This window comes from Macrosteles quadrilineatus, unplaced genomic scaffold, assembly GCF_028750875.1.
Source record: "Macrosteles quadrilineatus isolate MER2022 unplaced genomic scaffold, UCM_ALF_1.0 Scaffold_3__2_contigs__length_128488019, whole genome shotgun sequence".
Classification (NCBI taxonomy): domain Eukaryota; kingdom Metazoa; phylum Arthropoda; class Insecta; order Hemiptera; family Cicadellidae; genus Macrosteles; species Macrosteles quadrilineatus.
In genome coordinates, this window is record NW_026542596.1 from 56,859,627 (window position 1) to 56,872,477 (window position 12,851).

At 34.8% G+C, this 12,851-nt stretch overlaps 1 protein-coding gene across 15 annotated transcripts in view; it reads left to right on the forward strand.

Moving 5' to 3' along the window:
• The window catches only part of LOC128990511 (MAP kinase-activating death domain protein), a 126,549-nt gene that overhangs the window by 94,154 nt on the left and 19,544 nt on the right, over positions 1–12,851 (forward strand). For 13 of the 15 annotated variants that reach the window (XM_054412889.1, XM_054412890.1, XM_054412900.1 and 10 more), the window contains 9 exons: positions 663–869; positions 4,250–4,429; positions 5,291–5,459; positions 6,478–6,576; positions 7,515–7,657; positions 8,393–8,551; positions 9,950–10,141; positions 11,166–11,286; positions 12,242–12,405. In XM_054412889.1, the coding sequence (XP_054268864.1) occupies positions 663–869; positions 4,250–4,429; positions 5,291–5,459; positions 6,478–6,576; positions 7,515–7,657; positions 8,393–8,551; positions 9,950–10,141; positions 11,166–11,286; positions 12,242–12,405 (1,434 nt within the window). The remainder of the gene's footprint in view (positions 1–662; positions 870–4,249; positions 4,430–5,290; positions 5,460–6,477; positions 6,577–7,514; positions 7,658–8,392; positions 8,552–9,949; positions 10,142–11,165; positions 11,287–12,241; positions 12,406–12,851) is intronic. The other 2 variants (XM_054412897.1, XM_054412898.1) reach the window with 2 other exon arrangements.

The following is a 12,851-nucleotide window of genomic DNA, read 5'->3' on the forward strand; positions in this document are numbered from 1 at the left end:
AATTATTTATTCAAAGCAAAAACAAAGATAAATTATTACACAAACAAAAAACCTTTCATTACGCCCAAATCTATCAGATTCCATTACTTCTACAGCCATAGTTTGGCATGGTTTATATTGAATTTTTATTTGATTTTGATTTTTTTGTTAATGCCTGATTTGTTTTTATACTGTAATTTATCTTTGACTTGTGTTTTTGCAGCATGTAATCAACCTTATTGACGTATCCAAATGCATGTACATGTCTAACGGAATAAAAATATTGATTCTTGATTTTTGAAGGAAAATATAACTTTATTTATAACAGTATAGATTTGTTTTGTTTATCCGGCATTCTGTTATTTAGCCTACTGCATTATCCAATTAACCCCACAAGTATCTAATAGTGAGATTGTGTATTACTTCCATAAGTCATGAATAAACTCTAGAATTTTGTACAACACCGTTTCCTACCCTGTTCTCAAAAGATCCAAACAAGATTTCAGGCCGCGAGGCTTCACCCGGCTTATTTTGTGTTAGTAAACAAACACTTTAAATTATTACAGAGTGTAAATATATCTAGTGCTGAAAGACATCTATCATTTTACCTGTACAAGATTCATACACACAAGATAAGATTTCATTTCAGATTTAGATGTTTTCTAAAGAATGAATTATGCCAGGTACCCCCGATGAGTCCTGGGCCGGCCAGACAGATGAGTATAGGCAACGTGCTGTCCCGAACTGCCTCCGTGTCAGGGTCTCCTCCAGGAGTGACTAGACAAGGGTCCCAGAGTAGTCTGATAGACCATCTCACATCGCAGGCCAAGGAACTGGTCAGAGAGACACGACAAGGGAGTCAGGAGGGACTGCTGGCCCATGTGGACAAGGTAGGTGGTATTTTTGACACTGATGGAATAGTTATATTCTAGCACATGTATAAAAACTATACATAGTTATTTGACAGAGTCATAATGTTATTTAAAAAAATATTGTGGACATTTTCCATCACCATTAGTAAAATATCCCGCAGCAAACCTGCAGACTAAGTGAATTTCCATTTACCTGACTGGATTTTATGTTTTTAGAGTCATAAATGGGAAAAACCAATTTTTACCCCATAAAACCCCGTTCCCATAGTCTGATCATGCTGATTAGCAAACTTGTTAAAATAAATGTAGGTTTAACATGTTTGTACCAAATTTCATCAAAATCGGATTATTTTTGCTAGAGTAATAGGGCTAACGGACACACACACACACACATATATATATATGTACTATATATGAATTTGAACGGAGGGTGTTTTTGGCCTCTGGGGACCTCCAAAAGAAAAAAAACAAATCGGTCCCGGGTCTAGGTCTTACCATGAGGCCTACGGTAATAGCTTATTCCCTATATGGGAAAATCGCTAAAACAAAGTTTGCGAGACATTTGGGATCTGGAATTAGATCCTATCCTCAGATGAACAAATACTTAACAGATAACAAGATTAGTATAAAAATCCAGCAAAAGCTGGGAAATTAGCCTACAAATAAAACCACCCATAGAACTGTATATTAGTAGTGCTGTAAACAAGACTGAGGTCACACTTACGGTTAGGTTGACTTACACTTACCACTGAAGCAATGGTGGCAGGATCCGGGAATTGTGTCAACCAAAATCAGATTCTATACCCTGAAATGTGTTGAAAACTTTTGTACTAAATTTGTCGGTAAACATTTTTTCAATAACAAACTTGATTTCACCAGTATTAATTTTGCACACTATTTTCAAAGTGGTGGGCATAGTTTTAACAATTGCACTAAGAAAATGTGGTAAAACTTTAGAACTTCTAAATGTTACCGGATCCATTTTACATACCCTCTTTTTACTACAAAGCTTTTCAGTTCTCAAGTTATGTTATAGCTCTAATTTTGGCAACATATTAATAAGGGCTTTAAGTATAAGTATTTAAATAATGTAGGTATTATAAATCTACTATAAACAATAATCACACACAATAATGTAACTATGGTGTATTGGGCTGCATCAGGAATATAATAAGGTATATTCAACACAACAAACATGTTTGCATAGAACAATGTAGTATTTTACTTCCAAGAAGTGTAGTATTTAGAAATGCCACTTATATGCTTTAAGCTTTAATCAAGGAATGAGTATTTTGCAACTGCATAGAAAGAAAGGATGCATTTTTAATGTCATTTGGCACCATCATGCGGCTTGGGAACTTGAGAATATTTTAGCTTTTTATATTTGATATAAATAGAATTCATGGAATGAAACAGTTATTCATCATTTTTATGCATAAAAAAATAAGTTCAATGCTTCTTGCCTTAAGAGTACCAAAAACTAGGGTAGTATAGGTGTTGACAAAGTGCCTCAACTGAAAACAATAATTTTTGTTTAGTCAGTGACATGTAATTTAAAGCAATCTACCTATAATACTTTAAGTTTTCACCATCAGATCTAAACTGTGGCTGAAAAACTTCTGTTGGGTGAAATTTGTTCGGGTAGTTTGTTAGAGATAATGCTTACGCAAAAGATTTGTAATTATATTTTAAGATAAACCTTTTGCTCGTTTAGACTTTCTTCAATTTTAGTTATCTACAGTAGACTCCCTCTTATCCGGACACCTTTTAACCTGATTTTACTCGGAATAAATGACATCTCTTTAACCGGACAATATTTATCAGCACATCGGTTTAACCGGGCTAGATCGGCAGGAAGTGGGCGGTACTGAAACGACTGTTCTCGTAAAAAAGATTTGAGATCAGTAATCACGTGTCTAAATACAATGCTCTCCTAAATTTAAGTCAAATACTGTATACATATATTTAAAGGGTCTGTTTTAACGAGTTTTTGGGGAAGTTGGTTTAACCGGAAAACCCGTTATCCAGACTGGCCTCGGTTCCAAGGAGTCCGAGGGAGTCTACTGTATATCATAACGTTTGTAATATTTGTAGCGATTGATTACAGTTTCTATTTTGAATTTTTGTCCAAACAGTTTAATGAACTTGCCTTATATTATTTTTTGTCAGTTATTTTTTATCATCCATAAGTGACACCACACATCCGTATCAAACATTGTTATTAATTGGTAAACTTTAAGCCGCGTTAGGAGGCCAGTTGGTGGTTAGGTTGTTGTCTCAGGTAACTTGTATTGCATTAGAGACAACATGCAAGTAACCTGCCCCATACCCTGCCTGCTCTACTGGCCTCGTTAAAAGCGGCTTTACTTTAAGTTTTTTATGTCTGTGTTTATGATGACTTTTCATAACACCAGTAAAAGAACATTCATAGCTTGGTATTTAATTTGAAAAAGTATCTTTCAGTTGAAACCATTGGTAACCTAAACAAGGATTATGTCTGCTAGTCAGAGCTGTATTTAGAATCTATGAGACCCCAAACCAGTGTGGTCCCACTATTCTGACTCTTCGATGGAGGAAGCTAAGTGGGCTTAGAAAGGTTATTGCTTCAATTCAATGAACTCGACCCTTTGTTTTCGACGATCCTATCGGCAAATAGATATAGTAGAATAGCTATAAAAATTCCAAACCTTTTTAATTCAGGTCAAGCCAGAAATGTTGACCTGCGGGTCAGGCCAAAATTAGGTCAAGTTAAAATCAAGATCCTTTGGAAAGTACTGATTAAAAAAAATTAACATTTAAGCTCTAATCGGTTCAAAAGACTTGCATCACAGCAAAATGGTCAACGTCTCCTGTGGTCACAGAAGAATAGTGAACATCTTTTGTGGTTGCGGAGACTTAATGACTTAATTATTGTCTCATGCAACTGTGGCAAAATTGTGATTTCCAATCGTGCAATCTACACAGATGCTTTCGGCAATTGTGAGTGTAATAGCTTGTTTTAAAAATTTAACCCCTAAATGATTATTGTTTGGATAAATTTTTTATGAGAAAAACATTTCCCTTAAGCCCTTAAGAAAGGCCACCTCTAGGCCATAGCCCCCGGCAAACGCCATATTCGCCATTAGGGAAATACAACCCTGCAAATAGTTAGAAATAACTACAAAATAGCAAACGCAATATATTATGAACTATCGAAGCCACCAAGTTATGTGGTTTGCCACTTGAGTCCATTGCAATCTTAAAATCAACACTGGTGTAGCATTGTGGAACTTACCAAAACATTATTTTTTGATTCACCAAGAAATCTTAAATGCCAAATCATTGGATGGTGAGTTTGTTTTACATAACTTACTAGAAGTGTTTATTTTACTAATTCACTGGTGTTGTGTATTGGGCAGCTGACCCTGACAGCCAAGAAGGCAGCCGGGGAGGCTCAGAAGCAGGCCATGGAGGCTGGGAAGACGGCTGCCGGAGTCAGCAAGAACACGTTAGAGGACCTCACTTATGTGGGCAAAAGCACCTTTGGGGATCTCACCAAAAGTGCCAAGGAAGTAGCGTCAAAGAAGGGACTTTTGAAGGTAAGCGTATTTTTATCAGTAATATTTTATTCTTTTATTATGTACGTTATCCGTGCGATTATGTTAATCACTTACTGGGACAGTGATGTACTTTGCAGATATTTTGAATATGAAAGTAGGGTGTCAGAAGACTTATGTAGACTTGTTTGTTACTAAATACAGTAGTATCTTCAGTTTTGATTATTTATTAACAACCCTTTAAGTGCTCTAGAAACTTTACCCTATGCAATACTGACTAGTACTAGATGATTTGAACAAATGTTCTAAGGTCTAGAGAAAAAGCCATATCCCCCTTGTTTTCAATTTTAGGTAATAATTTTATTAATTTTACTAAAAAATACCAGTACTAAATGATGATGAATTTGAATTTTGGCTCTCTATGAAAGTTTGTTTTGTAGTGTAAACAATAGTAACTTACACTGATCTTTGGCATTATTTGTGTCCTACAAACACCAAATAATTCTTCTAATGAACTACTAGAAAACCATTTACAAGAAAAATAAACACTGAAACAGAAGTCTAGAATTATTTTATCTTTAAGCTAACAATAGCGTAAATCACAAAGTAACATCAAAAGATTACAAAGTATAACAGATGGCCATTCCCAACAGTAAAGGAACTAAAGGAACTGGCAATCAACAATTTGAAGCATTTGGATTGAGCCAACATCCTTGCATGCTACATGGAATACACAGAGTTACTTGTTCTGCGACGCTCGCTCATAAGCCAATAACTATATTTTCTCTATGAGCCCAAACAAAACCCTGCCGATATTAAAATCAAAACATAAAGTATGTGTAACATTTGTAACATGCACTGCTGGGTTTTAATTATTTATCCTTGGATTCTGACTGATTTCAGGCTCTGGGAGACTCCAGGGAGAGAAGGTCATCTGCAGATGAGCAACAGCAGACGTCGTTAGTTCAGCCCGACCTCAGCAGAACGACAGGCAGGGACTTCTTCAGCAACATCAGCAGCGACCTCAACGGCATTGCCGCCCAGACCACCAGCATCTTCAGCGATTTGTTTGGTAAGGTCGACCTGTAAAACCACAAGGAAATCTAATGTTAGAAATCGGTTAAGAAGGGCAGAACAGAGGATTGTAGGGACATTTTAATGAGATAATAAAGTTGAACTATAGTAAGATTGAAGCAATATCACACAGTTTGGATAAGTTTATAAAAGGGTTGTATATTTGAAAAGAGAGAAAGGTTAATGATTTTTTAGTTTTTTTGCAAGTATTTTTTGTTTTTAAAGTGTAGCGTTCAGCCAGCTTACCTGAAGTATTTTGAGTCCAGGGGCCAACATATACACAATAAAAGTTAACAATAACTAACACATCTTACTGACTTCTTTACAGAGTGAACTGAAGATAAACATCTAGAAGACTCAAAGAAGTCCTATACTAGGACAAATTATCATTTTTATATTTTGTAACCCTATACTTTGTTTAAAATTAATCCCTAAACTCTAATTTTTAAGGTAAGCTAGCTGAACAATACTACTTCACTAACTTTTCAAACTATATAAGTAGTTTTGAGCGAACTTAAACCTTCTACTAACCCGGTGTGAAGGTTAGTTTCACATTATTACTTTTGCTGAATCCAGATCAATCTAAACAATTCAAGTTTACACCAAATCACCATTAAGATAGCAATTTGCAATAACAATTGAAAACTGTTTGGTGCACTACTAAAGGTGAACAAGTTTATTTAAATGACCATTTCTTTTAATCACTTCCAGTTTTGATTGTACCACTTGTAGCTAATTTTACAAACAGAAAAAAAATCAAAATTTATTTTTTTTACTCTGAGTACAAGAAATTTTTTTTTCTATCATGTAAGTAAGCAACAAATTGTGATGATTTAGATTTCGCACATATGTAGAAATACTCATTACTAATCTCAAAACACTCATTTTTTTGTACACAGAGCACATTATAGTTTTGTCTGTCCCCAAAAGTTGATTTCATTGTTGTGCGATTTTGAACAACTTTCTCCTAATTTGTAAGGATTCATAAAGGTAAGTAAGTCTCTTCCGTGTTGTAGGAAACAAGAGTCCAAAGTCCGCGCGAGACAACCAACCGCAGCAAGTGCCGCCTCCTAGGCCCAAAGAAAAAGCCCAACCCTTTGGACCGTTCCCGAAAGGTCAATTTTTGATGGACTTTCCGTGTAGCTTTTTGTTCTTTTCTTTTTCTGTCTGATTGAATGTCTTGTATCCCTCTCTCAGATTTCTTTAGTCTGTGTTAGAATTACAATATTTTACCAATATTCCCAACCAATCGATTCTTTCTTGTCAACTCATTGATATCATCGGATTTAACTGTTTACTATTAAGATTATGAAAATAATAACTGATATTGTCAGTTACAAAATAAGGTTTGGAATTGCCTCAACTATTAACCTATATTCTTTTGTAAAACTAATAGTAGTACTAATATGAAACCTTCCCCACTTGAAAAATTCCCAGTAAGCCTTGTTCTACGTCTGTACAATTTTGGTGTAATTCTTATGTGTTCATTTAATTTATTTAATTTTCACACATCAAATACAACATGTACACTCACAATATTTCAATAAATTCAGAGTCAAAAACACAATAAAGCGTGTGCATGGCGATAAATTTTGCATGTTTATTTTGAGTTGAAATCTAAAGAGCAATCTGAGGCGATATGTATGCTACCAACTTTTATAAATTAAATTAAAATGTTAATATGAATACCACTGTTTAAGACTTTAAAAATGTCTTCACCCATGAAAATGACAATGTTTTTATGCTGTTATAGCTACGGATTACCCTAAAACATTGAAACCTAGTGAATGCAAATCCTAGTATGTTACAATAATTGTTGAAAATAGAGTTCTAAATACTATTTGAAACCCCTTTACGGATGTTTTTGGACTTTATCACTAAATTCAAACAACTTTAAGGCAATAAACAAGTTTCTCATCAAAAGTGCTCGTTGTTGCATGCTTTTTGTCACTTGCACCTGACTATTTCTTCCAGCACGCTCTTTACTCGTTGGTTGTGTCAGTGTCGTCCGCAGGTTGTTGGTTGATCTGTTATCTAACATATGATTGTTCAGTCGGTGTGGTAGGACGCAAGACGTTTGTGGAGAGGTCACCACTGATACGTCACACGACATCGAGAGGAAGAGACGACCTACAACGACAGCAGAGCAACGAGAGGTCGTCCACTAACTCGGACAACCAGGCCTTCTTGAAAGATGTACGTTTTGCGTCAACCTAGTACAAAAACGCATTTACAAAAAATTATAGTATATTGATAAGCAGTGCTGGTTTTGTAAAAAATGAGGTGCCAGAACTGTAACCTATTTAATGTGATTAATACATATTTTTGCCAATATTTTTATCTTTCTGAAATAGAGGTACTGGAACCCCGCAAATCGAGAACTGTTGTTAACCATATTGTGTATAGTTAAATATGGATTCTGTTTGGAGTTAAACTACACACTTTGTTTATATTGTTAGATTACTCAGATTATAGCCTTCTAATTTTTATGTATAAGCGATATTAATTAATATTTAATACAAATGTAAAATCAAAATTAAATTACAAAACTCTCATTGTAAATAAATATGAATTGTAAATATAGAACAGGGCCAATAGGTTAATATCTAGAAATAGTAATCGAAATTCTCATTGAAAGAGTAGCATGACTTGTTTATTACATGTATTACAAATTCCTTTTTAAAGGTTGTAAGTTGTAACACAATTTATTACCGCAAGGTCTCTCTTGTCAAAGAGTAAAAGAAACTAGGAACTGCAGCTGTGGTTCATTATAAAACTCTAAACTTTGTTTCTGCAGTCTACTTTAAACTTTCTGGAAGTGATGTTGCATTCGCTACTCCAGCAGGTAAATTTTCTCCTCTACCTATATTTTTTATGGGTTTAAAGGCCATGGGAGTAAGTAAGTAAGTATATTTTTATAACCAATACCAGGTGGTGAGTCAAGTGCTGGAGGGAAAGGGTGTTCAATGGCTGAAGATGAACAGGCTGAAGAAACTGATGGAGGATGAGAGTTACCGCAACTTCATGGTGAGCAAACTGAACCGAACCTTGGAGCGCAAGATCAGCCCAGCCGACCACATAGATGATGTGGTAAGTAGTAGTAGATTTATGTTTATCATATGGTTACATGTGGTGGAGATCTTCAATGTCGAGGAAGTCTTCTAGTCTAAGAAATGTTTGTGTTTTGTATAGTTTCTGGTGGATTTCCCAATGGGGAGAAGCTGTTACCAAGGTGGCACAGTAAGATTTAGAAACGGAACTAATTTACTTTTTCATTTGGATGTCTCTAGAGGTCAAAAACACCATTGATTAAAATTTGATTATATTTTCAAACCAGCAAGATCGGGTTTTGGGAACGGAATGTTATGGATTCCCAATGAAATGGGTTTTACACATTTTATAACCAGTAAGATTTTGGTTATGGTAATGGAATATTATAGGTTTTTAAAAATAAAAATGGTTGTTAAAAATTGTTATCTATAAAACTTAGTACTGTGTACTTGTCATTACAATTACAATACATATAAAAAAACTTTTGACCTACTCTGTAGCAGCAAACCTAATGTTATTAAATAGGGAATACATCTACAGTAGACTCCCTCTTATCCGGACACCTTTTAACCGGACATCGGTTTAACCGGACTACACTCGGGGGAAATGACATCTCTTTAACTGGACAATTTTTATCAGCACATTGGTTTAACCGGACTACATCGGCAGGAAGTGGGCAGTACTGAAACGTAAGATTTCAGTCCAGTGATCACGTGTCTAAATACAATGCTCTCCTAAATTTAAGTAGAATATCACAGTAAACAGTCCGTTTTAACGAGTTTTTGGGGACGTCGGTTTAACCGGAAAACCCGTTATCCGGACTGGCGTCAGTCCTGAAGAGTGAGAGGGAGTCTACTGTAACATCAACATGGTAAAGGAACAATTTTAATGAAAATCTGATTAGAGCAAATGGAAGTATGCTTAGTTCGCAGGTTTGCCGTGGGGGGAGAATATTTTTTGGTTCAATCAATAAATCAATTTTCTTTATCGAGATTTCTTAAAAAAATACAATAGTGTCATATACATAGATTATAATTTGAATTTTCATCTTGCTTAACAATTTTGATCAAAGAATTCCTTTAGTGAGTAGAATGGTAGATCCATTAGCCAGTATTTGAGTCTCCTCTTTAAAGTGCGAGTCACATATTCATGTCATTATTACAGGGCCAAGAGTCCAACTTTTTCCAGTTTTTATTGCATAATGTACATTTTATTATTGCCTGTATTTTTGTGTAACCTGAACCAGACAAGTAAAACCAGTTATGCGTTTAGTTTTGAGATTCGAGATTCAGGATTTGGATTTTAAAATTTCTGTTTTTGTTTCAAGATTAGACATTTTTATTTTGGGTCATTACTAAAAACCAAGTTCATCATAGAATCAGAATGCTCAAGGTGTAGCCCGCAACTGCCATTTAGACAGTTCCATTGTGATTGCAGTGTATAAGCCAAGCGCAGTGGAAGGGTTGCCTGACTGTCTTGCAGGCGATAGTGAAGGGGTTGGAACAGACATACAGCAACAACGGACTTGGAGGAATGGCTTCAGTGTTCCAAGTATTGGAGATCGCTCACACCCACTACTGGACCAAGGATTTAGCAGATGGAGGGTTGGACCCTAGTATGCTGTCTCAGGTCAGTTAAAAAAAGGACTAGAGATACCAAATACGATTAATTTGCTAACTAAAATAAATCACATGTTGTGTGTGCTGTAAAATCATATTATTTATTAGAGATGGATGTGATTTGATTTTTAGTTCGAGACGAGACGAGATTGGATTTCTCATAAAATTTCGAGACGGGATTTCCCTTCTCATACACAACGGGAAATGCACATTCAACATTTTTACCTGATTTTTTAACATTGTTAGATGCCTGTTTGTTTAAATACAAAAAATGCAAACTTATGTTACATAATAATAATAGGCAAGAATATTGAAAAATATTTATTAAAAAAACATCAGCATAAAAAAAATTATATTAATTACGCCTAACTTATTAAAAATGCTTACGATTAGGAAACATGGTGATATCAGTTAGGATAGAGTTAAACTTATCCTGAAATAAAATAAATCATAAAATAAAAACAATATTAATTTGTATAAAATAGTTACTTGCTTTGGCTTTGTTTATAGTAAACATGCCTCACACTGCTTACACTTAACAAAACTTCTCATTTGATAAAATAATTAAAGTAATATTTACATGTAAAGAATTAATAATACATGTAAAGAATTAATAATATTTACATGTAAAGAATTAATTAAATAAGAACGCCTTCGCAAAGGAAACGCAACTACAGTGCGCGCTCCTGTATTGCGGGTATTGCATTGACTTTCTGCAGGCGTTTTTAATATTTTTTTATTCTCGTCTCGAAAAAAATCTTGATCAAAAGGAAATCTTGTTCCGTATAACGAGATTAAAAATTTCCCGAAATTTCGAGACCTGACCATCCCTATTATTTATCCTCTAGTTGATGTATTAGTCATCATATGTATATTGGTACTGAAGTATAAACATATACATGCGTAGCTCAACAGTTATTTTAAAAACACAACAAATAAAATATACAAACAAATATATTTTTATGTTAAAAGCACTTTTGATGGATGAACTATTGACAGTAAACGTCTTTCATCTTGAATCTTGTTGGTTCCAGTCGAGCAGCCCGTTTGGTAGCCGAGAGAATCTTCGTTCTCCGCAGAGTCCCAGCAGTTCCCCAGTGCCTTCTCATTATCCGCCTGATTCGTCACGCAAGTCTTCCCAAGGCAGTGCCTTCGGTCAGTATCATTGACTAAAAAACGTAATTTACATATCTTCTGCATTAAGGATAGTAGACTAACTTATGTGTTTTGTAGGATTCATACATAGACTGGTCATTATTTAGGCCCAATCAAAGATAGAAAGAATGAAAATGCCTTTTCTTTCTTTAATAAATTTTCTTTGTACAATAGAGTCCCGCAAACTCGGCACTCGATAACCCGACAGTCTGGATAACCTGGCCATCACCTGGCTCAGAAAATTAGTGATTTCTTGAGTTTGAGTTAAAGCCAGCTCAAGTCAAATCATTCTTAGCTCGTACCAAGGATTTGTTGTACTATGTCTGATGACTTGATACTAACTTCGTAATATAAATATAATAATAGAGGCAGTTAATAAGCTTAAAAATTGTATTGTTCTTATTTTTAACCCTAGTTCCCGATAACCTGGCATTTAACAAACTTGGCACCCTTCCAGTCCACATTACGCTGAGTTTGCAGGACTCTACTGTATTAGCGAACGCTGTTCTTTCTTTAATCAATTTTCTTTGCATTACCGAACAGCTATGAGTGAGAGATATTCCATGTCTCCTTTAGCAGTTCTCAAATTAAAGTTAAGCCCTTTTTAATACTCATATACCCCATAAGTATTGAATGTATAAGTTTTTAGGTAAAAAAGATATTTCAAATTAAGGTATCTGCAGTGACTCTCAATAACAAAATAAGGGTCTTGAGAAAAATATTCGTCATATGACACGGTTCCACCCCAAAGTCTCTGATATCGTTAGTTTCTTTTTTAGGGCCATTATCTGAAAATTTGCTGAGTTTGATGTTAGCTTAAAAGACAACGTGTTTGATCCCTGGAATATTCAAATACATCTGAACAGCTTTTCGTTGAAACACCACTGGCGTACTCAATACAAAAATGAAAACTATATTTGTTAGATATTTTTCAATAAGGGTCTTTGATTGACAGGGGAAAGCTCAGGTATCTACGGACAAAACCCGTCAGTTAGGCTGGTGCAAGAACCAGGCGAATCATCGGAACAAAATCCGCAATCAACGGCCGAAGTGTTCCGTGATCTGCTCAACCAGAAAAGACAAATGTTGCTCAGCAAACTGACATCAGTGGATACCGAGGTTAGTTAAAGTAGAATTAGTAGAATCTTAACTATTAGTTGAATCATCTGCATGGTTGTAATTTTTCTTCATGTTATCTTCATTGGTGTTATTCACAAATTATTCTTCTTAAAAACTCAAATTGCTGTTTATGAACATCAGGAATTATTATTTTGAACTTAAATTTAATCTTAGTTCAAAGTTCTAATCAAAACAACCACATAATTCTGATAGAACCTTTCCCATTCCATAACTAACTAGCAGATAAAACAATAAACATTTTTAGTTTTGTATGATGGTGTAAAATGTATGCCTTATACTGTAAGTAAACATTTCAAACTTGTCCGAACTTTAAGCTTAAAGGAATTATCAGTAAATAAAACACAGCTCAAACTTAACATGAACCAAAATTAATATTTTAAATACTAGGACATCAGCAATCTAGGAACTGAAAGACTAATATTACA